Source organism: Neopelma chrysocephalum, unplaced genomic scaffold (genome assembly GCF_003984885.1).
Source record: "Neopelma chrysocephalum unplaced genomic scaffold, ASM398488v2 Primary Assembly neopelma1_116, whole genome shotgun sequence".
Lineage (NCBI taxonomy): Eukaryota > Metazoa > Chordata > Aves > Passeriformes > Pipridae > Neopelma > Neopelma chrysocephalum.
In genome coordinates, this window is record NW_020897778.1 from 371,657 (window position 1) to 398,736 (window position 27,080).

At 41.8% G+C, this 27,080-nt stretch overlaps 1 protein-coding gene across 1 annotated transcript; it reads left to right on the forward strand.

Annotated features, from left to right (window-relative positions):
- Nucleotides 1–211: 211 nt before the first annotated feature.
- Nucleotides 212–26,957, forward strand: MED15 (mediator complex subunit 15). Its single transcript, XM_027696835.1, has 18 exons — nt 212–363; nt 4,922–5,009; nt 6,192–6,243; nt 6,693–6,722; nt 7,496–7,711; nt 8,231–8,493; nt 9,322–9,699; nt 10,821–10,913; nt 15,807–15,926; nt 20,133–20,275; nt 20,592–20,719; nt 21,538–21,672; nt 22,084–22,147; nt 22,312–22,378; nt 22,823–22,983; nt 23,173–23,339; nt 24,223–24,321; nt 24,471–26,957. Exons 1-18 carry the CDS (start codon nt 296–298, stop codon nt 24,605–24,607), a joined length of 2,409 nt encoding a protein of 802 aa, XP_027552636.1. The 5' UTR covers nt 212–295; the 3' UTR covers nt 24,608–26,957.
- Nucleotides 26,958–27,080: the final 123 nt, after the last annotated feature.

Here is a 27,080-nt window from a genome sequence, read left to right on the forward strand (position 1 = left end):
GCCGTGCCCGAGGAGCGCCGGACCGGTGCCCCGAGTGCTGCGGCGGGACCGGGGGCTGCGGCGGCCGCGACCCCTGGGGTCAAGTTCTGTCGTGCCTTCGGGCCAGACTACATCTCCCAGCGAGCCTCGCGCCGGCCCTCGCGAGAGGTGGCCAGGCTCGCGCCGGGACTTCATTTCCCTGGGGCCGCCGGCGCGCCGGAAGTGGCCGCGCGGCGCTTCCGCGGCGGCGGCGGAGGGAGCGAAGTGGGGCGGAGGGAAGGCGGTCGGTGCCCGGCCCTCGGTGCCCGCGGCAGCGATGGACGTGACCGGGCCCGAGACCGACTGGCGCAGCACCAACTTCCGGCAGAAGCTCGTCAGCCAGATGTGAGTGCGCTCCGCGGGGCCGGTGCCGGGCAGGCTGCGCGCGGGCCTCGGCCCCCGCCCGAGGGGCTCCTGCCGCCCCTGGGGCCGTGTCCCGCCTCTCTGCGCTGCTCTACGAGGCCTTTCCGGCCTTCCCCGGGCTGCCTGGATTCGTGTCCGGACCCCGCTGTTTCCTGTCTCCCGGGCCGGTACCAGGATTTGCTCAGACTGTTTTTTTGCTTAATTTCTCCTATCCTCCTCCCGTTGCACTTTGCTCTTCCCCAGAAGCACCGGCTCCCAGTCCTGCTTGACAGCATCTGCTTTAGGGCTTCGATTTTGGCGGTGTCCGTGGTGGTGTGAAATTTGACATAATCAGTTTTATGAAAACGCCTGTTATGGGCTTGTTTCTGACTTTTTAGAGCAAATATCAGATAAAAATGCTGGTGGTTTAATGTGAAGTTCAACATGTTGCCCTTTCAGTTGTGAAACGAGTGCTTTACTTGAATTACTTTGCTGCTCTGCAGGCTTTTCTTATGTTATGGAAGGCTCTTCAGTCCTGTGCGAGATAGTTGTTACAGAAGGGAAAGCGCTGTTCATTGCTTCTAAAGTAATGTTGAAGTCCTAATTTATGTAGGTTTGGAAAGCTTGACCTTAATTTGTTGATTATAAGGATCAATATCTAAAAATTGACAGTCTTTTTTTTTAAGATATAAAAGCAATTTCCTGTTTGATTACCTGTGCCTGTAGCTTTACTTCAGTTAAGGTGCTGTTCCAGAACTAAACTGTTACAGTATTCTTTAAAGAAGTAATGATAATGTGTATCTGTCAAAGCCATGCAAATTTTCTTGATGCTCAGAACTGATGTTTCACTTTCTAAGCTTTCTGTAAAGTCATTAATGTTCTTAGGTGAATCCCTCCTTGCTTCTCCTCCTCCTCTTCTGCTGCTTCATCAAAACAAGCAAACAAAAGTGCCCTTGTGTAGCTTTGAGGAAATAAACATGATAAATGTGTGGAACCATTCACATAACTCCTTTTGAGTGCCTTGTTATGGCTGCTGGGTATAGAAGTCTTAATTTGTTGCAGTTTCACGCCTGGGTTTCCTTTACAACACTGAATTTAAGATTTTGGGGTTTTGGTTTGTTATTCTTTTTAAGAGTGACATGTGAGTGAACATTTCAGTGATGCTGTGGGCAATAAGTGTCCTGTGTAAGTGGTCAGTGTGTATGACTGGGTTATTTGAGAGAATAGTACCTTTGATGACCCAAGAACCTCTTCAGTACTGGGCTCTGTGTGACTGCAGACCCAGGCAGGACTTCCAAGATCAAGGAAAGCCTGAGCCCAGGTGACTGGGTCTGAGGAGCAGCTTTGGCTTCTCCCAGGATGTTCCAGGAGACTGCAGTGATGTAGGAGTGTGGATATACACTTCTGCTTGCAGGGTATCCCTTTATCCTGGCTCTTACACAGAGCTGGTACATACTGGTGTGCGAGAGTCTCCTTCCTGAAGGCCTCTCCTTAATGTGTTTTTAAATGTTGGTGGTGCCTGAAGGACAAATCTGATCTGGGTTGTGTGGTGGTAAACCCAGTTCGTGGTTGTGTACAGTTCCTGCCCCAAGCTGCTTCCAGGCTGTGTTAGAAGGGAATTATGTTGAGTGTAGAAAAGGGATGTAACTCAGGTTGTGGGCTGTTCCATTAATTTTGTGTTTGTTTTTTTGCTTGAAGTTTTCGTCTGTATCTTCTCACTTTAGTTAGTGGCTCAGCTGAGTGAGAAGAAAGAATGTATGAGCAGAAATAAAGATGAGAATGTGGAGAGTATGTGAAAGGAGGAGACTGAGGAACAAGCAGGCAGAAAAAGAGTGGAACAACTGAAGTTTTTTGAGTGATGAAGGAAAAATAAGAAAAGGAAGGTTGTCTGCATTTGTTGCTCTCCATGAAACACATCACAAAACCGGTTCATAAAGCAGCCTCAATTTTATATTCCAGCCTAGGTTGTCTGATGAGAATTCAGGCAAAAAAGTCCAAGAGGGCAGATGTTTCTCCCTTCCTGGGAGCGTAGAGGAAGTGAGGGATTGGTTATTTATAAATTCTTATTTTGACACAACTGTGAACTGAAGAAGCTACTGCAATACGTGTTCATTTCAAGTGTTTGGGTTGCCATGCAGTGAACCTGATAGGGAAATTTCTCAAAGTTAAAAATAACTCAGGAAAAGTGGTTATTTTTAACCTTGCTTGTTCTTCAGTACTGCTGATGGTAAAGCCACACAGACAGTTGTACCAGCATGACTTGGCAGGGGTGGCTTCTTACCTTGTCACCTCTGCCAGAGGGAATCCCTTCTCCTGGAGGATATGTTTGTGAAGCTGTGAAGGGATGATTCTGTGTGTAGTGGGAAGGGTTTTTTCATCTCTGCAGAACTGGAAGGAAAGGTAATGCTAGAACAAGGCATTAGGGAGGCTGGATGGTCCTTTGCATTCCTCATGTAGCTGAAGGAGTTGTGCTGGGGACCTGGGACCTTCAGGCCTCATGTTCTGTCAAGCAACTGTGAATAAAGTAGTGTGAGTGATTCCTGCTTTGGGCCTTCTGCTGGGGTGTGTTACAGGGGTGTTCCTGTAGTGAGGGCTGCTATTGATAACATTTGTTATGCCCGATCTGTAGCAAACAGCAATGTTGTGTGAGACAGTTATCCACACAAGATCAAGGGAATAAAGTTTTACTTCGAGGTTTTTAAACCTTGTAATGTGGATGCATGTGGCTGACAGCACACCAGCACACTCCCCCCTGCCCACCCATTGCTATTTTAAGCAAGAAAGGTTCGTTAACTGAGTGTCATAGTGATCAAATATTCTATTTCACAAAGCAGCATATGGTGATTTTACATGTCTTAATGTGGTGCTGGCCCTGGAACTCATTGCCCTCGTGTTTCGTTGGAACAACTGATTCATGCAGTCATGGTGTGAACTGGGGAGGGAGCTGGTGTAGTTTTGAAGGAGAACGTGTTTTGCAAGATGTTTCAGCCAGACCAGTTGGCCTTAGTGAGAGGTTGCACATATTTGGGCTGGAAACAAGCTTCTTGGGAATGGAGGGGGAATTCCTGAAGCTGCTGGTGGTGTTGAATACTTCGTCTTTTGAAACCACAACTTTTGAGTGTTGTGCATGAAATCCAAAACACAGAGTTTTCATGCACATCTTGTGATGCATTTACTAAGTGCTTATGAGGCAGATGAAGGTTGGATTGTCTGGTACCATCTAGTTTTCAGAATTTTGTCAAGTTCAGTGTTCTGTAAGGATCCCATACGTTATTTGGTATCCTTAACTCTGGGCTAAAGCTATGACTTTTTTTTAAGTGACTTTCCTAGTCTTTTAATGTAAATATTTTTATGTTGATTGCAGTTAAATGTGTAAACAAGGAAAGAGTTGTGTGTTTTTTCTTCCTCCTAGTCTAAACCTTTATTGGAATGCTAACAGATAGGACATGGAGAGCTTGGAGTGGCATTTTTGGTAATGAGGATGTAGTCATAATAACATGTCTTTCATGTTCTATAACTTCAAAAGGAAAAGGTAGATACATGTAAAAGTAGATAATTTCTTTTTTTCCCCCAAGTTCCTGGTAACAAGTTCCACACTGATCCCTGTCTGTATCACAGCCACTGAGTACTACCTACGTTACTTTCTTTACTTGCCTCTGCGTAATCTTTGTCTTCTCTTTTTGCCAGCTCAGTTTTCAGTGCTCTCAACATGAAAGGCATTGCCATTGTACTGGAACTGGGAAGTTAAGGAGGATTCAGAGAATAGTGTGGATTCAGAGGCAGCCTTTCCAAAAGGGAAAGCATTAAAAAAGGGATTGTCAATAAAGAATTGGATGTAGCCTCTTCCTCCGCAGCAGAGCTCCTTCAGGAGCAGTTCACTTTAAGGCTTGTTTGCCCATGGAGGAATACTTGTCCTGCATTATGTTCAGATTCAGCTTCAGTTTACGTAACTTCATATATAAGCAGCATTTTTTTAGTGTCTGCCAGACCACACCAACAGGTTACCATGAGAGCCCTGCAGCAGGTAGGATGTTCACTGTGTTCTACCTTGCAGGCTGCAGCAGGTCAGCTGTCTGCTGCTGGTTTGTGAGGAAAGGGAATGAGTTGTGGCAGCCTAAGCTCCTGCATTTTAAGGCTGTAGCATCTGCTCTTCACTTCTGTGGCTGTTACTGAGTTAATTCAGGAAGCTGAACCAGCTTACTGGTTGAGCAAACACCGTTCCTGCTGCACGGGACCTGGTAGAAATTCAGGGGAAATTGTTCCCCTAAAATGGAAAACATTAGTCTTGTCAATGAGCTTTCCTAAAATGAACAACTCCTGGTATTTTGTCAAGGTGGTAAAATAATGACTTGCCTTGCAGTTGTTCTTGAATTTCTGCAAAGAATATTGATGTTGGCTTTGTTCTCCATCATTTGAAGAAACTTTAAAGGGTGGTGATTTTAAGTATTGTATGTGGTGTTGGTTTGGGGTTCTGTTTGTTTGTTTTATATCTAGAAATGAGAAAGTATTTACTGATGTCCTCAATTAATACCTAGCCTTGTTTTTTCCTTTTTTTTTTCAGTGATGAAGCTATGAGGAAAGCTGGTGTTGCCCATAATAAATCCAGCAAAGATATGGAGAGTCATGTGTTTATGAAGGCCAAAACAAGGGTAAAGCATCTCTATTTGTTTCCAGAAGTTATTGTGTGTCCAAAGAAGTTTGGAACAAATTGCAGAAACAGCAAAGCCAGTGCACTTAGTTAACTGTCTCTGCTTGTAGTATAGAGTTATTTGAAATTTTGATTTATATGTGCTTCTTTTACCCTGAGGGAAAGTGAGGTGTTCTACATCCAATATATGCATCAAACTGGACTTAGTGCAAGACAGCTTTGCTGATGCTGCAGCATTTAATGCACGTATGGAACTGCACTTTTCTTACCTGAATGTTTGTGTGTAGTGAATTGCGTAGAATTTCCTTTATTTAAGTGTAGCACCATCCATGTGACCAGTAGATGGTCAGAAAAACCTGGGATATCAAAGGCTCTGCCAAGAGTAACACCAAGGGAAGCACTGTGGTTTCTGTGAAAGTCTGGCAATAGTGTACAACCCTACACTCTGCCAAAACATAAACTTCTTCCCTGGAGCTGTGTTAGGAGAAATTGGATACTGTTGCTGTCTCCAAACAAGCCACATTTGAGATAGAGCTTGTCTTGGTGAAAATTTATAATGCTGATGTCACAGATCTATGCCTGTGGCTGGCATCCTCACTGGTGAGGTGGTAGTTTCATGGGCAGGAAGGCTCTCTCAGCCCTCTGCAGTTTCTTACATGTTATGAGGAACATGTAAGTAATAAAATGCTGCAAAGAATATTTGTCTTTTCACTTCTGACATTTCTATCATGTTAGTCTTCAGAGTTATTATTTTACTTGTATTTGTAATATGAACTTAGCTTAAGAAAAGGTAGTATGAGTGTGACATAATTCAAGGACTAAAATAAGCCAGTACATGAAGTAAAGCAAGGTTTAATTCTTATGAAAATGACTTATAGTGGATAAGAACTGGAAAATGGATGTATTGGTTTATAATGTTCACATACTGTGATCCTATTAGTGTAACTGTCAGAGAGGTTCTTTCCTGTGAATTTTGTGGTTTGTTGGCCTTCTTGTACCATCAACTGCAATGACCTATCAGTAAAAATATTCTGACTTAATAAACAGACTTTCTTGGAAGTGAACTGCTCTGAAAAGCCCACAGACACTGCAAAGTAAAATCCAGTATGTTGAGGAAGAACCAGAAAGTAATGGTTGCTCTGTTTTTATTTCTTATGCTGAAATACTCATTTATCACCTTTAGGAGGAATATCTTTCTCTTGTGGCCAGACTCATTATCCATTTTCGAGATATCCGTAAGTGATTTTTTTAGTTTTGGCTTCTTTTTTTTCCTCAGTCATGGGGTTGCTCATCACATCCTCCAAAAAAAAAAAAAGTAAATTTTAGGGTTTCTGCATGTGACTCTTCACAAGTTGCTTTAAAAGTCTTTCTGTAATATGCATGCCTGATTTCTAAATACTGTTTCTTTTACACATCATCTATAATTGAAAAATGTTTGAAAAATTATTTAAACTACTGTTCATACTACTTTTCTTCCTTCCTAATTTTTCCTGTATTTTTGCCTTCTTTCCATTATTTATGTAGCATTTTGGTTACCAAATTGGCATTTTATTAGAACTACAGTAGATAATGATTATTTAATTTTTTAATTATGTGAATATATTTCTTGTAGAGAGTGTATCTAAATGGCCAAATTTGTGTGTGACAAGATTGGCAAAGATGATGAATTGTTTTTTCCTTTCAGACAATAAGAAATCTCAAGCCTCAGTCAGTGGTAAGAGTTCCTTTTTGTTGTTGTTGTTGTTGTTTCCTTCCTTCCCCCTGTGCTCCCCATGTCTAAATAGAACAGCTTAAGAATCAGGGCTGTGGAGTACTAAGAAGAAAGCATCTGTGTATTCCCTAGCTGGAATATTACATGCTGCTGGAGAAAGAGGGAGTGCTGTGTTCTTTACCTGATTAATGCTGCTTCTGCACCCTGTGTTCTGTTTTGCTCTCTTGAATTGCCATTCCCTCTTTGACTTCACTTTTCTGTGTGCCCAGGATTCAGATTATGAAAACTGTCTTGAAAGGCTCTGAATTTATCCACTGCATAATAAAAATTATGTTAGAGGGGGAACTGTATAGCAAAGTACTTCCTCTGGTCTGAGCATTGCTTCTCCATTTGACTTCAGGAGGAAGAAGATCCATGGTGGGACCCTCTTGGTGTTTGAGGTTATAAGCTGTATATCCTCATGGACTTTTGTTGGCAGCTTGTTTTGACTTGTGTGGAGGTGGCTAAGAAGTTCCTTTTCTCTAATGTATTTAGAATCTATGTGGGACTCTGGAACTCTGAAGCACTTTGAATCATCTCCACTCTATATACAGAGAGTCAAAGATATGCCAGAAGCCTCTTGTCTCACAGGCACAGCAGTGAATCTTAGTTTCCCGGGGTATTGGATCTAGTCATGGTCTGAAGCCAACAGATCAGAGAGTGGAGGATGGAGAACAGAGGATTTTGGGCAGACAATTGCGTGGCTAGCTGCATCTTGGTCACTGTTTTCTTTGTAGATCCGATGAATGCCCTGCAGAATCTAACTGGGGGTCCCACAGCAGGGGCACCTGGGATGGGCATGGCTTCCCGAGCTCAAGGAGCACCCATGAGTGGGATGAGTGGCCTTGGTCCAATGGGACAACAGATGAGTCTCCCAGGGCAGCAGCAGCCTCCTGGAACCTCTGGAATGGCCCCTCATGGTATGCCTGGTGTCTCTACAGCTACTCAACAGAGTAAGTGCTCAGTTTGCTTGAACCACTGAAATTGTTATGTCAGCTTTTCAGTAATAACTCCTTTCCCCAAGGAAAAGGTGTTGAAGAGATGTCATAGTTCTGGCTAAATCAGCCAAGGGAACTGCTGGGAAGAATTGATTTTAAGTACTGCTACCTAATGGGATAAATGCCTTCCTTAGTATAGTGAGGAACAATCTAGCTGTTGTATGAGCAAATTCTTTCATCCTACTGTTGTCAACTTCAGAACGTTGTTTTTGTAGAGCTCCCCTGTGTTTTCTGTAGTACAGTACTCCTGCTGATGACCTCGGTGCACATTTCCTCCTGCACATTTTTATTCTCTTTACCTCGGTTGCTGACTCAATGTGTGTGAATTAGAAGTTGGTAGTAGAAAGTGTCATTCATTCTGCTATTAAAGTGCCTCATCCATTTGAGGAAGCAAAAGCATATGCTGCTAATGAGGGATGTTAATCTCGCGCTGTTTGGGTCTCATGTTTTCAGTACAGTCTGCTTTCTTTTCAGACCAACTTCAGCTCCAGCAGATTGCCCAGCAGCAACAGCAGCAGCAGCAGCAATTCCAGCAGCAGCAGGTGGCTTTGCAGCAGCAGCAGTTCCAGGCCCAGCAGTCAGCCATGCAGCAGCAGTTCCAGGTCCAGCAGCAGCAGGCAGCGGCCGCTGCGGTGGCGCAGCAGCAGCAGCAGCAACAGCAGCAGTTGCAAGCTGTCCAGCAGCAGCAGCAGCACATGCTGAAACTGCAGATGCAGCAGCAGCAAAACCAACAGCAGGTGATGACAAACAGCTACAATGGCAAATGAGGTGATCTGTGATGGGTTACTTGTCAAGTGAAGCTTGACCTGTGTGGAAGTAGAGTATCAGCTCTGCCTGTTACCAGTGCTTTTCCACTTCAGGGTAGGGCTTCAGGTTGGCAAGTTAATTGACAGCAATATATTACATGCTGGAGGAAAGCCTTAACAGATGTTTCATTGCTTTCTTCTGTCATAACAATAGAAAATTGAAATCTTTGTCTCTTTCTTTCTATAAATGTCAGGATTGTCTTTCATTCTGACAAGAATAGGTATGTGGGAAAGAACAGCACTTGAATTACTGTAGCAGTAGTGGCTGTTTTGTCATTGTGTGAATAACATGTTGCCACTTTAAAAAATGTGTGCCATGCACAAGATACAGATATAGATATAGATATAGACACTGTATATATATATATATATAAAAATATATATATTAGGCACAAAAGCAACCGAGGAGACTTCAGCTGTCATATTCTTGTGCAGTTTTTGGCAAAGGGTGGTTACATTTGAAGAAGTGTGTCTGAGCCCATTTGTACAGGAGAAGCTGATGTACTTCACCTTTGCTTTTGGAAATTGTTTTAGTAATGAGGAAAGCTTGTAACGTCAAAACTATGGGATGTAGCACTGTGTAGGGTTGAGATATATGAAGAGTGAGTGGATAAAAAGGTTGGGCTTTCTCTTTGGGCTTAAAACGTCAGCCTGATGTATTAGGATTCTGTTTGCTCTTGGTTTATGCTGTAAAAACAAGCCTGCTGTTGCATTGCTGGAAGCTTTAGCATCCTGGCTTCTCCTGCTTTTCAGATGCAGCAGCAACAGCAGCAGCAACAACTACAGCGGATTGCCCAAATGCAGCAGCTGCAGGCACAGGCTATACAGGCACAACAGCAGCAGCAACAGCAGCAGCAGCAGCAGCAACAAATACCACCACAACAGATACAGCAGCAGCCACCTCAACAAGTCATGCAACAGCAGATGCAACAGATGCAGCAGCAGCAACAACAGCAGCAACAGCAGCAGCAGCAGCAACAACAACAACAGGTTGCTCAGGCACAACAGTCTCAACTTCCACCACAATCCCAACCTCAGCCCCAGCCCATGGTATCTCAGCCACAGGCAATCTCAGGACAAATTCCCAGTCAGGTTATGCCTGTTACTCTTACACCACAGCAGTTAAAAGCCATGCAGGTAAGGGCTGGTGACCAGCTGATATTGTTGGTTTGTCATAATCCTCCAGAGAAATAAAAAATATATTTGATTTTTACTAATAATGAGTAGGACAACCATAACTTGTTAAGACCTCTGTAGCTAGCCTGTTATGAGTACAGGGTGTTTAAAGGTTTGTGTCTGGGCCTTGCCAGTAGAGAACAGTTTTGTGCCTAAGAGTAGGAGTTCTGGAAATCTGTGAAAACCATTTATCCAGCTAATATTTAAAAAAATAATTTCTTGTCTTACTCTTGAATGAACAAGTGAAAAAAAGAAAAAGAAACAAACTCTGGTTGAAGAAAAATTACCTCCATGACGTTTGCTGTTCCAGAACATGAGCAAGTGCTTTGAAGTGCCTGGTGCATTTGACTGGAGCCAGTGTTGGCTCTCCAGCATGCTGGCCTTGCTTCTGCTGCCTTGTTTAGAGGTTTTGGTCACAGTTTAAGGTACTGGCTGTTCCTGCCTTGAGGAGAATGTGGACAAGACAATAGTTTTAGTCTGTTGAACCCCTTGCTGGGTCATCCTCTTAATGGTGCAGCTGTTTGAACTGCTACAGTCATTTCTGTCGGGCCTCCATATGTGCTGTTGAGCCAAAGCTCAGACCTGTTTTTCTTTGGGCCTTGCTGGGGAGGAGTGGAGTGTCAGCCACACTTGGGAAATGGATGAGTTGATATGTCCACTTTGTGCTCCTACCAGTTAAGCTAGGAGTAGTTCAATGCCATGTTTGTCACGCTGAAAGTTGTAATGAATGTATAAATATTTGAAACGCTGGTCATTGGCAGGTGCTTGAGGGGAAAAACCCACAAGTGTGGTTAACTGTTTGCCAGAAAGTTAGGTATCTAGTACTGTCATAGAAGACCTGATAATACAGGGAAGAAGTTGCAAGAAGAAACTGAATTGGGTGTGCAGTCTATGGAAAAACTGTTCTAAATGTTATAAACATGGGAACTTGTTTTCACTGAGAAACCTCAAAAACTCTAGTCTGTGAGCCTGATCATGTCTCTACACCCTTTTTTATGGGAATAGTCAATCTAAATGAAACAGAAGTGTCATACCCTAATCACGTATGTATGTTTACTTTGCTTTTTCTTTTCAAACTCAAGGTGAGAGCTCAGCTGGTGCAGCAGCAGCAGCAGGCAGCGGCAGCAGTGCAAGCAGCTCAGGCCCAGGCTGCTCAGATGGGAGCTTCAGGGCAGGTAAGGGCTCAGGAGCCACTACCCCTGGTCACAGGCCTGTAGCAAGTGCATGCTAGAGATGAGCATGGAGATGGGTTTCTGGTGGTTTTCTGATGAGGAGTCTGACGTTGGTCATTCCCTCTATAAATGGGATATGGTCTTCTCTGCTGTTTCTCCTTTGCCTGGAGTCAGAGGCAGGATTTCATTGACAACCTCTCTGTGCATGCTCTCTGTCCCAAGTAGGTACGGTTGTTGCCTGTACTGACACAGGAATGCACATGAGTAAGAAGGCTTCCTGTGGGCACACTACAAGTCTGACTTTGGTACCTGGAGTGTATCACCTCTTCTTTCCTTAAACTTTCTTAGGTGACTGCTTTGTTGTGTAAACTGATCTCTGTACTGTGACTCTTTGCCTGCTATCTTTAATCACATGTGATTTACCTTCCATCTTCGTGTATTGACTATAAAAAATTGTATAGACAGTGAAATCTCTCTGTACTCCCCTTTCATTTCTTTCATCTTTCATTCTTTTTCTGAGTGAAATGGGCAGTAGATCTAGATTGCTCTTGTTCTGGATGTGAATTGTGCAGAAAAAATGGCGTGTGTCACAAGTGCAGAGTTACATTAAAATAAACAACCCAAACAAGTGCTGGGTGAAAGTTTCTTGTCTAACACAGTTTTCTTATCCTGCAATACGCTTGTAGCCCCAGTGGTTGTTCCTTGATGTGTGTCTGGGATGAAGGAGACATGGGGGAAAAAAAATGGGGAATGGCTTAAGCTGAACCTCTCATCCCATTTTCCACAAGAATATGAAAGTCTTTCATGGCTTACCTCTGTAGTGTTTCGTATTGAGGCATTTTACAGACATGGGTAAGTACAATTATCACCACTTTGTAGATGAAGAGACAGGCAGACAGATGAAATGAGGCTGACTAGGATTAATGGCAGAGTTCATTTTGTATACCCAGACATTCCATGTCTTCATGCACCATTTTACCTTCAGTGCACAAGTAATATTATAGGTTCAGTAAGACCTATGGAAGGTTTTTATGTGGACTGTGATAGCAATTGGTTCTTTAACATAAATCTCCCAGACTTTCATCAGGGATAGTGTTTTGTGCCATCATAACTCTCATGTGGCCCACACCCTTGTTGGTGGCTAAGTTCTGTTTCTGCATTGGTCCTTTGGCTTGAGTCAACATAACATGTAAAAGCTGATGCAGTGGTAAGTACAGTACTGGCAGCAATGGAGAATTCTCTTTTTACAGCTGAAATGTCAATGAAAACTTGTGTTTGTTTCTTAAATAATTTCCAGGTGGCACTGCAGGGACTTAGGCTGACTGGAAGGAGACTGACTTTTCTTCTTTTTACTAACTTAATAGTGCTCTTTTCAACTCCAAAGCAGATGGATTGTGTTTATGCAGAGTCAACTTAATTCTTGCCCCATTTAGTGACTTCATATGCCAGTGGCTTAACAGCACAGTGCATTTGAAAAGTTTTGGGTGATAAGATGGTTGACAGTGAGTTTTGTATTGCAGCTTTATTCAGTCATGTGTAGTAAACTCGGGGATTGCTCTTTATCTGTCACATGTGGAATTTAGAATATTCCACATACAGAGGCTTTACTCCATTTATGTTCGTGCCATCGCAATATGAGTCTACTAAAATTCATGTAACACTGTGAAGTCTAATAATTAAATGGGTTTCTTGTACTTGTGGAAATATTTTCTGTATGTAATACTTACTTTTAAGATTGTGGCTGTGTATAATATTACTATGCAGCTTCAGTGTTGAGAGTGTATAAGAATTCTCTTTAATTTATAAGAAGTTTCTTTTAAAGTAGATTTTTGCTTTGCAGTTAGTACATTTTTAGTACATGCACCAGCATTTTTAATAAATCTGCCTTGATTTCTTCATTTGGTCCAGGGACGCTTTTGTTATAAACAACTCCTGTCCTAATCTTTGCTTGTTAAATTTAATCATATTTTCTAGGGACTTTCCAACTGGGGATTTTGCTTGATATGTCTGTATTTTTCCTTTTCCATAAAATTTCTGTACATCCTCTGTGCATAAAAGTAAAAGGAATCCCAGGTTTAAACATAGGTTCACTTTGAAGTTCTTCTCTGAAGTTATAATGGCACCATGCAGGTCAACGTTACCCTGCTCAGGTGTCTGGTCCTTGTGAGCATGTAAGTCACAGGCAAGCTGATAGTAGGAGTGTCCTAGTGACCAGAGAGCTACACAAGAGCTTGCAGCACCAAGAAAAAAACCCATATAATCAAGTGGAATTAAGTATTAATAAAGTTTAAATCACTGTTCTGGTGCAATTCCTTCAGGTGCTCAGAATGCAGAGTGGCTGTTGCTTTTTGAAAATCCAGGCTAACTTTAGTGGAGTGACAGTAGTACTGAATGTACATATGCTCACCAAAAGCTGTGTGTTTACAGAATTCTGAATGTTTGGATTTTAGATGAAAGAAAGTTAAAAGTTCAGGATTCTAATTGTTATATTCCACTTCATTTTTATCAAATAATAGGCTTTGTATCTTACTTTGGAGGAATACTCTCTTCCTCTTCTTGCTCTCTGCTTTATCTCAGTTTACAAAATCTAGAATTTTATGCCATAAAAATCAATTTCACTTGTGGAGGAGGATTTGTGTTCAGATAAAATCTTTTTCAAAAGTACTTCAACATTTCTGGTTGTGTTCTTGTTTTAGGCAGACAAGAACAGCTCCTTCATGGATATATTGCTTTGCATAAAACAAACCCCCTTTCCTGACTCCTTTGTCAAAGGATCACAGGTTCTGTAAATGTAAATCAGCTGGAAAATGGGGAAAAATAGATTACTTTTGTTAAGAGAGTGGAATTAGTGCCATTTTATATATACACTTCCTTTCGAAAGCACACATTTGAAAAAATACAAAAAATCAAACCCAAAATTGTGTGCATGTGCACATTTGACCAACTGCAATACTACAAACAGCTGAAAGCCTTTGAATTGGGGTTTGTCCTCTTGGTGTTCAGTGGTTTGCCAGACACTTAAACTGTGAGTGTGCTTCTAATTTCCTTGGCCTCAGTGGAAGTAATTAAATCTTCACACTTTGGTGGTGTGGCATGAGAAACAGGAGCAAGATGGGACATGTGGGTCACCATAACATCCCTGGGATTCCACACGCTCCAGAGATCCGTGTGCGTTCACGAGGGTCTAAGATGGGGTGATTGTGCCTGGAAGGATACGTTGGGGGTTTTTTCCCCTAGCAATTTCCCCCTTTTTTTTTGGTTTTGTTAGGGTTGTGTTGCTTCACCAGCTCTCATGTTGATACCGTAGCTCTCCACTGCACTTCATAGCATCCACCTGTGCTTTGTGGCAGTGCTGGGTTGTTGTGTTTGCTCGTGGTGGCTGTTGCATGCTGTGTGTGCACGTGTGCATGTGTGTGTGATGTCTGAAGCGCTCTCATTTGTTTCTCTTTTGAAATCCTGTCTCTGACCATCCCTCTTTTCCTGGATGGAAAGGGACTGCATTGCTCTGATGTTGTGAACTAACAGCTGTGCTGAATTTGACACTATTTTCTTTATCAGTTATTGCTTTCCTTTTTCAGTCTTGCTATGTTGTATTTAATTTTATTTATTTTTAACAATTGTAAGCACATGCATTCTCTGACTCTTTAGAAACATGTTGCTGGCTGCTTCAGTCCATTTACATAGAACACTAAGCAGGAGTGCCCCAAACCATTTAGAGGAAGGAGATTACATGAACTTGTTGGTTAGTTAGGACTGCATGGGTTCCTTGGTAACATGTAAGCTAGAAAAAAAAGGTAGCCAGAGAACTTTACTGTAGATCTTTAGAGTACCAAACAGAAGCTCTTCTACTGATAAGTGAATCTGCCAAAGTTACCTGAATACAACCTCAAAAATACGGTGTATTTGTTGTAAATTCTCAGTATATATCAAATTCTCAGTGGAATATCAAATCTTAAGTAACAGAGGGCTATACATATGTATATAAAATTAAATCTGTACGACTTATGCAGGCTGATGGTTCTGAAAGGGACTTCTAGACACCTCAGCATAGTCCTAATACTATTTTAAAGTACAAATTCATTCTAATGCTAACCTCCATCATTTATCCTAAATGATTGTTCTTTAGGGTGTGCTCAGTCTTTACAGCTGGAGAATCAAACTGTGCTTGAGGAAGATTATGGACTCAGAATAATTTAGCCCAGCTTAGTAATAGAGGAATGGGTATTTGTCAAAGATATGGAAATCAAAAGGATATATTTGACTTATTCTGTGGGTTACAAAAGAAAGGAAATAGTCTCGTCAAACCCAGAAGTCCTTTTTGTTGTCTGGCATTGTTATACTGTCATAGGTTAGGCTGGTCTGGAGTTTTGCCCAGAGCATTTGTGCTGACAGTTGCTGTTGAACTGTGTGACAGATTGTTTTATTGCGAAGGGGGCTCATGCAAATACTGCTAAACCTTTTGAGTCCACAGTGGGGGAAAGCACATCAGAAACCTATGGCATTATAGAGCTTCTTATATGGAGCACAGACAGCAATCTCAGAGCACTTATTTCCAAGAATTCTAGAAATTCAAGATATCAGGCAAAATTTAGGAAAAGCCATTTATGGAAGTGACAGCACAGTCAACCCTCGACCCACGAATCTGAGTCTACACATCGCTCTGGAGATAACTAGAATTCATTAGGCGCTTGCTGAAAACAGATAGAAGGGCTATAAAAAGGAGTTTGGTTTCTAAGCTAGCATGTCAGGTTAACCTTTAGAGGAAAGCTCACTAACCTTCCCTTCATGCTCCCCCTCCCCCTAATTCCTGGAGGTTGCATGTGCTTCTCATCCTGCCAGTGCACTGCATTTCTTGTTTTGCGATTACTTTTGTCTGTTGTCCCTCTGTCCTCAAAGATGATCACCGCACCTATGGCCCGAGGTGGGATGCAAATCAGACCACGGTTCCCGCCTACCACCGCTGTGTCTGCTACAGCACCAAGCTCCATTCCCTTGGGCGGACAGCAAATGCCACAGGTATTTACTGAGTCAAAGCACATTGTGTCAGGGATTCACTGCCTGGTTGTGTAGCACTGGCTTTCAAGCAAGGGGACCTTCACTTTTGCACCAAACAACGAACTTGCTGGTGTTTCTCAGGGTGTTGGGCTGTTGGGTTTTTTTATAGACCCCTTTTCATTTTAAATAACAGGTTTACTGAGAGCATGGGATATCAAATAAAGCATTATTAAAGTGGCGTAGGTCTTTATTTTAACATTTCAAACTTTTCCGTGTTCAGAATTGATTCAGGTCTCAAATTAGAGGTTCTCGCTCTATCAGTGTGGATTTATGAGAGTGTTGCAAGTCTGTACTGCAGTTTACTGGCTGAGTTGTGATCAGGACCTTGCTTGTCATATGTTCATGCTCTGTACAGGTGCTTTCTTCATTACTAGTAAACTGGGGCTCGTTTCAGTTGGAGTAGCTTCTTGGCATAATATCAGGGACCCAGAAAAATTCAAGCTGTTCTTTTCTTTCATGGTTGTGTAAGAGCAACTGCCAGAAGAATTCCATTTGTACCTGCATCAAAGAGCCTGTGGAGGCAGGCTGGCAGCACCTGTCCAGCTGTTGCTGGAAAGTGCATGAGGCCAGAGTACTGCATTTCTTCTCAGGAATTTGCAGAGGCAGTTAAAGTGACCAGAAAGATTCTGTAGTCCTAGGCAAACACATCTGTGGATGGTCATTTCAATCCAGGACAGTGTTTATATGTTAACTGATAAACCTGGGCATAGCTGTGGAGTCAGAGGAGAATCTACTCTGAGCTTTGGTTGGTGTAGCAGTTTATACAGAGAGAGACAATCATCTCCCATATGAATTACAATATTTGGTTTGATGGTGAGGCTTTCCCATGGGTATTTAAGTATTAGTTTCACTTATATTTAATATTTGACCCATAACAAAAGACCTCTGGTTCAAGCATTCAGTGCCATAGGCTGATCTTTTAGCACTGTCATTGTTATTGAGGAGCTTTGATTTCCAACACCAAGTGAACTGGTCATCAAGGAGCTCTCTCAGTAGGAGGCCAAGGATTGTGAAAATGATGTAGAGGGCTGAACAACTAGAGAAGGCAGAAGAAGAAAAGAAATTTTTCATGAACAATGATTTACAGTACTGTAAATGCTTTCTGGAGTTTTCCTTTAGGCTAAAAATTTCCTCATTACTACCCATCAGTTCCTTGTTGCAGGCTCCTTTCCTTGCCATTGGCTTCTGCATATTTGCACACTCTTGCTATTGGGAGCTTCTGAAAGCTCTCACCAGCCTTATCTCCTGAGTGCTGTCCTTGCCTGAGACTCAGCAAACTGGAGATAGGCCTTATGGCTGGGTTATCTTTCAGCGTAGTGGGCTCTGAACACTAAGTATAGCTTTGATTTAGTGGATGTAAATGCAGACTTTTATCAGGCAAGCCTAAATATATCTCCTGGCCAAGACTTCAGAAGATTAGGGCTTGGTGTCATGATCAGGACACTGTAGAGTCACAGAACATGGAAATGTTCAGTGGGCTGTCATGGCTGATCATGAACATGCTTGTAGGGCAGAAATTCATATCCCTCTGAAAAAATATGTAGTTGCATTTCTTTATATCTGTTGAAGATGAAGAGTATACAAATGATAAGTAATCATGGCTTGACTCTGGAGTTAAATGAGTTCAATGGAGTTAAAGCTCTGGAGGAAGGTTTTATTTGTCTTTTGGGTTTATAGATATTTTTGGGGTTTTTTTGTTGGTGTTTTTTTTCTAAGCCTTCTTTTTACTCTGAGTCAGCTGAAAAGAGCATTACCTAGAAGTTGAAATTTCATTAAATTGTTGTAATCTTAATCCATATCCTGGAAACAATGTAAAAATCTAAACCTGAAGATCTATTCTACAGAAAGACATCTGAAATTATTATGTAGCAAGTGAACTCCTGTCAAAGCAAAGCAAGGCAGTAAGTTCAGAGTTGCACAGTTCTGAATGCACGTTTCTGAAAATGTCGCAGTTTTGCTTACTGTTAGATTTGGGCCTTTGGTATGTTCTAGTGAAGCTGGCAGAGAGCAAACCTGTTGTAAGAAGGAAAGCTGTTTGCCTGTGCATGTACTTGAATGAGAAGGGATAATGCAAAAACATTCAATTCATTCAGTGCTGATGTGCACAGGAGATGCTGCATGTCCTTTTCTTCGCTTTTCTGCACCATTTGTAAATTAATGTGAAGGGTCCTTGGTGTTCAAGTAGATACAGAAGCTTAAATCTGGCAAAAAACCTAATGGAACTCCTTTCTCCTTCCTTCCCAAGACATAAGGATTGAAGTAATCCTTTGTAACCAATCTGAGACACTTAAAAGGGGCCTGATTTTCAGGAAGTGATGAACCACTCAAAGTGGTCTTAGTTTGACCTGAGGAAAAATGGGTGCAGCATCCAAGCTCTAAATTATTTGCTGTTTAATACAATGTTAAATAGACCTGTAAGAAGTCAGGGAATGCTTTTTGTAGTGTCCATCCCAGCTTCCTTCCAAACAGTGGTGAGCTGCTTGCTTTCTATGGGAGGCAGACTGTGCTTTTCAATCCCAAAAATGCTTTTCCAGCTGTTGAGGAGACAAATGCTGTTAAAGAATCCACTTCTTATGTGTAACAGTAAGCACAGCCAAAGTGCTTGTTGATTATGGAGAAAAGGAAGATATAGTAGCTGATTTAAACATCATTTCAGCCTCGCTTGTTCTAACTCTTATCTTCATGGGAGAGGTTGCAAAGGTACTGGGATTATTGAAGGTTGAAAAAAACCCATCATAGTACGTCAGGCTGCATTTGATTTTAAACTATTCTTTAATGGCTGATAAACTAGCATCTTCAAGCCTAGTTTTGCACAGAGCTGGGGATTCTTTGTGCCCTATTTTATTTTGGTTTTTTTGTGGAATGAGGCCTCTTGCAGAGCTGCAATGTGAAATTCCAATCAAAGCATTTCCTGTTGTATTCAGTGTGTACATGCAAAAGTAGACCATATGATACCATTAAAATGTGCTAAATATCGTGTCCTGTGGATACAGTTGGATGATTTAATGGGTATTTAACAAGAGGGTGAAGGACAACGCCAATTTGCAGCACCCATGACATATCTGGGACTTGGGGATTTACTGTCACCTTTGCTTAAAATTGATTTAGACTGAGGGAAACAGAATTGTTAATTCATAAAGATGCTAATCAGTGACTTACAGAATGGACACAGAGGTTGCTGAGCCATGATTTATCTTTATATGTACTTATTTATAGCCTCAGGTCATGAGAACTCTGCATGTGCCTTAAACAAACATGATCACTTAACATCTTCATTACTGTATCATACTCCGGGCCACTGTACAGGTTTTCTTGTTTGGTTTTAAGTGATCAAGGGAAAAAATGTGTATTAGAACAAATGTGAGAAGTTGCTCAAATTTGAGCATCATCCGGCTCTGGCACTGTCATGGCTAGGCTTCGTGAACGAAGATTTGGGAAGGGCTCTACTCACGTTTCTGGCACTGTAGAGTGTACAGAATAAACTTAGTTGTTACCCAGAGTTTGGTGCTGTTCTGGAAATGCTCTTATTCATCTCTTTGTCCTTCAGGCACAGCTCAGCGCTCTCCAAAGGTCAGAAAACTACTTCATTTTTTTTTCCACACAGGCATTCAGTTTGGAGTGTTTCTGTCTCACACAGTTTTTCAAAGCTGAATATTTAAACAAGATGTTGCTGTTATGGCTTACTTAATTGTTTTTCTTCCTTCTTCCTAAAGAAAACCAGTTGGGATGCTACAGTCAAGTCTGACAGACCTTTGAAGACTGTAATGAAAAGGTCAAAATAAGGAGGGGGGTTTATGACTCTTAATTCTCAAGTGAGAACTGTCTTTTCTTCCTGCTCTTCTTTAGTTCTAATAAAGTACAGGTTTTTCACATGGTACTTCTGACATTTTAATTGCAATATGATGGTTTGGGAAGTGAAAAGCAATTAGTTGTTCAAATTATGTGCAATTTCAGTGGTTATTTCTAGTAAAGTTGATATGAAGTACTGCCCTGAGAGCCTCAAGAGTGACACAGGTGGGACTGTCCTTATGGGGGAGAAAGGAAACTAATGCTTTCATTTCTTGTAGGCCTGAGGATCCACTTCTCTCCACAGGTAAAGCTTTTAGTTAGGTTCCCATCCTCTACTCCCTTTTGTTGTTATTGATCTTATCTTTTCCCACCTTTCAGGTCAGCCAGAACAATATTACCATGATGTCATCCCCATCTCCTGTCCAACAAGCTCAAACACCCCAGTCAATGCCTCCCCCACCACAGCCACAGCCCTCGCCTCAGCCAGGCCAGCCCACTTCTCAGCCAAATTCAAATGTCAGGTGAGCCACACTGCAGCTTCTGAGGACTTTGTTAATGCCATAAGGGTGAGGCTTTCAGAAGCATTCAGTATATATCTTACTCTGTTTCCACTGAAGTGAATGAATTTCAATTCCAATTGCACTGAGAGCACAGGTAGGATTGTGCTGGATACACTCTGAAAACTCCCTTTTTAAATAAAGAAGCTGTGTATGAAAGCCTCACCAAGACAGAACTACAGAGTGCCATAACAATGCTTACTAAAATCATATCTGCTCACAGGCTGGTGATCCTTCCTTGTCAGATTCTGGTAGGTTTGATTATGTGCTTATTTTTCAGCTCTGGCCCTGCTCCCTCACCCAGCAGCTTTCTCCCCAGTCCATCTCCACAACCATCCCAGAGCCCAGCAGCTGCACGAACACCTCAGAACTTCAGTGTCCCATCCCCAGGTCCTCTAAACACTCCAGGTAAATGATCTGAGAGCTGTACTGCAGACCATGAGTTGGGCTGTGGTTTGGTAACTGTAGTGATTCCCAGGAAACCTGCTATTTTTGGCACTTAAGGAGCTCCACGAAGCAGCTAGCATTGCAAGTAGTGAACATGTCACATGCACCACATAACACAATAGCTTGGGTACCTCAAATCAAAATCAAATGAAACCTCTTTTCTCATCACTGAAATATGTAATGGGGTTTTTCTCCCCAGTCTTTTGAAAAAAGAATGATACTTAATTTGATGGAGCAAGTTCCTTAATTCCATGCGGGAAGGAACCCTTAGCAACAGCATAGAGTTGTAAAGGATGTAACCACTTAATCACAGGCAGCTGCTCTTCTCCCTCCCAGCTACAATAAGCAGTTTCTGATACTGAGAGTGGAGGTAACATACTGGCTCCTTCTCACACCAGAGTTGTGTGCTTTGCAGGTTGGAAAGCACTCACTTAAGGAAAACTGCAGCAAATTCACTGTGTTGATTTAATGTTTAATGCATCAGAGTGAAGGCAAAATGAGGACCTAGAAAATGGATATATGGAACTTTGGAACTTTTCAGAAAAAAATGGTATTACCTGGGAATTGCTGTTCAGTCCATAGAACATGATATTTCTATACAAAGAGTAGAGGATTGGGCAAGCACTTGAACTATGAAGGGCATCCAGTTGTGGATTTGGATGTTTGACATGAGCTACACTTCGAGAGTGTCACGTTTCAGATCTAGATTCTGAAATGTGAGAATAATGTTCTGCAGTATCTTTTATCACCCTGTGACCTGCAGTCTTCCTTCTTGCCAGGAAATCCAAATTCTGTCATGAGTCCAGCCAGTTCTGGTCAGTCAGAGGAGCAACAGTATCTGGAAAAACTCAAACAGCTGTCCAAGTACATTGAGCCACTCCGGAGGATGATCAATAAAATAGATAAAAATGAAGGTGAGGTTCCCTATATTTAGCCATCCATTTTTCTCTGTCAGCTCTCTCTTCTGCTGAAAGAAGCAGTACTTTGCCTTATGTGATGGTTTCTATTCCAGGGATTAAAAATGTCACAGAAAGTTTGTTGCTCTTTCTTGCCTATAGCTAAAGATTTTACTGTGAAGAGTGGGCAAAATCCTTATTCTTAAATTCTCATGAGTTTTCCTTTACTTCTGATGGTTTTCAGACACATAGAGTGTATGCAGTGGATATATTTATGAGTAGATTAAAGATCTGTGGTCCACGCTACTGTCTTCAGTGTTGACTTGTGTATACATGAAATTATGTACTTTTGACATTATATTGTATTTCTGTCTGCAAGAATTGAAGCTATCCTTGTAGTCAGTGTTTATGTCTCTGGTACTATTTCAGACAGGAAGAAGGACCTGAGTAAAATGAAGAGTCTCTTGGATATCCTGACTGACCCTTCAAAACGGTAATTCTTTCCTTTTGGCTGGGCATTAATTTTCCCAGCTATTCCAGAAATTTGTTGTTTAGCATCCTGCCATGTTTACCTTGAGGCTCTGTGGGGCACAGATAGCAGGAACACTTCAGCTAAGGTGACCATTTTGTGGTGATAAAGTTTCTCCTGTTCCACAGGTGCCCCCTGAAGACGCTGCAGAAATGCGAAATTGCTCTGGAGAAGCTGAAAAATGATATGGCTGTGGTATGTAAGGCTTTGTGCTAGTAAAGATAAGCAATTCATTTGTGAAAGGCAAGGTAACTTTTTGCATTTCTTGTGACTCATGCTGTTAAGGCTTCAAGTAAGGTTGGACAAAATAGGAAAACAGGAAAAAATGGGCATTTACTTCACACAAGTCACCTGTATGTATCTTTTAACTGAACTTCCAAGTTCTTGTGCTTTGTGCCAAGACTCAAATACTTCTTTCGGTGAACTTTTGTGGCTGATTTCAGGACTGCCTTCCTAAACCAAAGTGGCAGATGTCTTTTTGCTTGTTTTTCTCCTCCCTTACTGTTAATGTATGCAGTTTGGAGAATCATTTGCATTTCATGCATTGGAAGTTTACCGCTACAAAATTTTGCAGAATTAATGGTAGATGTTTCTTTTTTGGTGATGATTGAAAGACAAAGGGTTTCTGTTGTGTTTCAGCCTACTCCACCGCCTCCCCCAGTGCCCCCAACCAAACAGCAGTACTTGTGTCAGCCACTGCTGGATGCTGTTTTGGCCAACATCCGTTCCCCAGTGTTCAACCATTCCCTGTACCGGACGTTTATGCCGGCCATGACTGCAATCCATGGACCGCCCATCACGTACGTATCACCCACCTGCTCTCTGTCCTGAGCGTTTGTTATCTGGGGAAGAATGTTTATTTGTAGAAGCTGTTAAAAGAACAGAGGGGTTTTTGCAGGGGGGTGAGTTATAGCTTTTCTTTTTTGACCTGTAAAGTATTTGACAAATACATTTTCTCCTGGTCCTTTTGTGGACTGTGCTTTACACAGGGCCCCAGTTGCTTCCCCTCGAAAACGGAAATATGAAGAGGATGAAAGGCAGACCATTCCAAATGTCTTACAAGGAGAAGTTGCAAGATTAAATCCTAAATTCCTGGTGAACTTGGACCCTTCCCACTGCAGCAATAATGGCACAGTTCATCTCATATGCAAGCTAGGTAAGCAAGGAGGCACTAAGGGCTGCATTCAGAAAGAAGTGCTGAGCTTGATTGTAGGAATTTGAAACAGTCTTGAATCTGCCTAATCTGCGACTTCTGCATGAAGTCTGTACTTATATCTATACTTATCATAGCACTGCATCATCACAACATTCTGCACAGCCTGTTTCAGGGCACTCCTGGGGATTTCATTCACACTGATCGATCCTTTCTCTGCACTGAAGTGCAATTGGTAACCTCAGTGTGTAGAAAATTACCTGTTACTAGCAAAATCTTGATTCCTGATTTGACCTAATCTGATATGTGAGTTGTTGTGCCTCCATCAAGTAGGACAGAGCTAGAGAAATGGTGAGTTAATTTTTGGGATGGTCTATTTCAGTTTGTACTAATGATCACTGGCAATGGTGTATGTTCAAGAAATTAATTCAGATTGCTTTTTTTTTTTTAATCCTAGCTGAATAATCATAAAGTGGTATAGTCTGTTTACTTGTTTTGTTCTTGGATTCCAGTAGGGAAAATAGATTCTTTCCTCCCCTGCTTCCTTTGAAGTGTCGGGATTGGTTTTGTCCTGAGCATTGATACATGAGGCACTTAATTTTCAAAAATGAGATGTCTAACTTGGTGAAGTTGAGCTGATGAAATGGTGAGAATGGCAAGGTGCAGAAGTGTGTAAGAGATGGAGCTATGTTTGCCAGGCTTTTCTGCCAAAAGTTCAAGAGTGTTGGTAAAGTGAGCAATGAGATTTCCTTTCAGTAAAAAAGGAGATGTATGGTCAGGTTCCTCCTTGGGGTTCAGAGGCTAGAAAACAAGCTGTATTATGCAAAAAACCCTTCTGTCCAGCAAGGAATGCTTTGTTCTGATGGGAAATATGTTTGCATCCTAGATGACAAGAATCTTCCAAATGTCCCACCACTCCAGCTCAGCGTTCCAGCGGATTATCCAGATCAGAGCCCTCTGTGGATAAAAAACCCCAGACAGTATGGTATGAGGCTGCTGGCATGACATTTGTTGGGCATGTGTATGTGGTAGTAGGGGGGAAATGTGAACACCTCACATTACTCGTCTTTTAAATTTTTTTAAATACACTTTTTTATTATAAATGCCTTTATCTGTTATATTTTTTTTTTCCAGCAGCCAACCCCTTTTTGCAGTCAGTGTATCGATACATGACTTCAAAACTATTGCAACTTCCAGACAAGCATTCAGTCACAGCACTCTTGAACACCTGGGCACAAAGCATTCGCCAGGCCTGCCTCTCTGCTGCATAACAGCTCACTTTCTAAATCATGAAGCAAGAAAAAAGGTCTCAACAGCTGGCCTCTTCCACATGCCACTGGAAAACCACAGTTTGGGGAGGTTACTTCAGAAGAAAGAAGCCTTATGTTTTGTTTCTAGGTGTCAGGTTCAGTAGAGAGCCTGATGTTAGACTTAGCCTTCATGCTTTTTATCTTCTGCCTCAGTGGACTTTTGCCAGCATTCTCAAATATACAAAATGTGTATATATGGTTCTTGAGACTGTATTTCAGATGAGTTTTTATTGTCTTCTTAGAGAAGAAATTATTTGTGGACTTCCATCAGGGAGTCTGGTATAAGAGGGAGTAGGGAGAAAATGTCCTAATTTGCTTCAAAGTTTGCTCAGTGCCAGTATTCCTTTCACACTGTATGTTTTGTGACCTCATACTGCCCCAGAAATAAATTAGCTCCAGCTAGAATGTGCTTGCAAACTTCTCAGTGGTTGTAGGAATCATTTTGCCTTTTGCTCAGAGATGGGATAAATTACAGCCTTTTAAGGCATTCCTCAAATATGTGAGATAAATCTGGATAATTACACCTGGGGGTGGGAGTGTGGAACTAAACAGAGAAAAAAAAGTGTTTTATAGCTTATTTTAAATGCAACTTTGTGTAAACGGTTTTTGGTTAGCATGGATCACGTTTCTCACTCCAAAAGAGTGAGGCTGATGAGAAGGAAAGAGATACTAATGTGCACACTGACTTCCTCTATGAATTCAGTAACTGTGTGTGTAAAGGTGGGGAGGGAAAAACCAACAGTATAAAGGCCAAGTGACACCAGTCAATCCAGCAGGCTCACAGCTAGATTTCTTTTATTAAGAGTCTTTCTAAGGCATCTGGCTTCCTTTGGGAGTTGATGCAGTGCAGGGAAAATGCTTCTATACTACATCAGTTTGTTTGAACAGAAAAGGCAAAAAACAACAGCTCAGGAGTAGAACTGACAATTAGCACATTGTGTCTTGAGCAATGATGGGCACTCAAGTCAGTCATCAGCTGCCTTATTGTTGGGCACTTCTAATGAAAACATTTGCCACAAGTAACTTTAATTTCATGCATTTTTCATATTTCCACCATGCTTATAAATTGCTCCCTCTTGATTTCCTAGTGCAGAATTTCAAATGTCAGATGTTCCCATTACATCCTGCCCCATCTCTCTGTATTGTGCAGCAAACCTTGAAGAGTAGCTGGGCTCTCTTACAGTAGTGTCAAGAAATTGCTATGACCTCCATAAATCTGTGTGGTGTCATCAGTTTTAGGATGTTTTTAAATGTGGATACTTAGTAAGCACTGACCGAGGCAGCAGAGTGCTATCAGTATTTTGTACATGGAATAATGCATTATCTGTTTGTTTCTATTGTAATAAATTTATTATTATTCCTGTGTTAGACATTATACTGCTCTTCCCATGTTAGATACCAGTTCTGTTGTGCCACTGGATGATGGTTACTGTGTTCTGTGGTAAGTGAAAACTCACAGGTTTTGCAGGTTAGGGGACGAAATCATAAATGGCTTTGTGTCCTATGCAACACTATCCTTCACTGTACTCTGAGTGAACTGCAAGATCTGGTCAAAAGGTTAGTAATGGTATCTACAAATGACAGATGTAGTTTTTTAACTGGTAAAAAACAGAAAAATTATGACCCAAGTCCTGTGACCACAGAGCTGATTATGGAAGTAGTGGGGAGGGGCAGTTTAAGCAAAGAAGTTAACAAAACCAAGGCCCTCATGTATCAAATGCTCAAATCAATGCAGCAGGACTATTATCTACAGCAGGACAATGTAAGTAGGAAGTATCTTCTCTTACGCTGGCGTGGAACATGGTGAGATGCAACCCTTGTGCAGCTCTAAGGCACATTGATGGATTTGTTAGTAAAAAATGGTTATTGCAGGCCTACTTTCATGGTACTGAATGCTCTGGTTCCTATAGCATCATTTTGGATGTTTATTTACATTTAGCTTATAGGTGTTTTCTTACTGAAGCTCATTTTGCTTTGATTAGCCTCTTTCCTGAGTGCATTAATGTGCTGTATTTTTTAGTGAGCACAAAATGGTTGGTATTTTTTGGTATTTTCCTGACTGAGTTGCCTTTGGAAGCTGATCTTTGGATGAGGATGTTTTGAAATCACCAAGTAGACTCTGAAAACATGTGCTTTTTATGTAGTACCCTGGGTTGTGCCACTTTGTTAATGAGCCCCTCACCCCGCTGGGCAGGGATGGAGCTGAGCTCCGTGGGTGTCTGAGAGCCGGAGTCAGATGCTGCTGGGAATGTTACAATGCACGTGTGTGGTGCTCTCGTGTTTTCAGTAAATGTTTTCTCTCCTTATCTCACTGCTGTGTGCAGTCCTTAATATTTTACAGGAGTAATGCTGCAGAGCAGCTGCCTCACATGGGAACTGATGGATTCCTTAAGCAGTGACTTAACAAAAGGGTATTTCTTGCTCTTTTCATGTC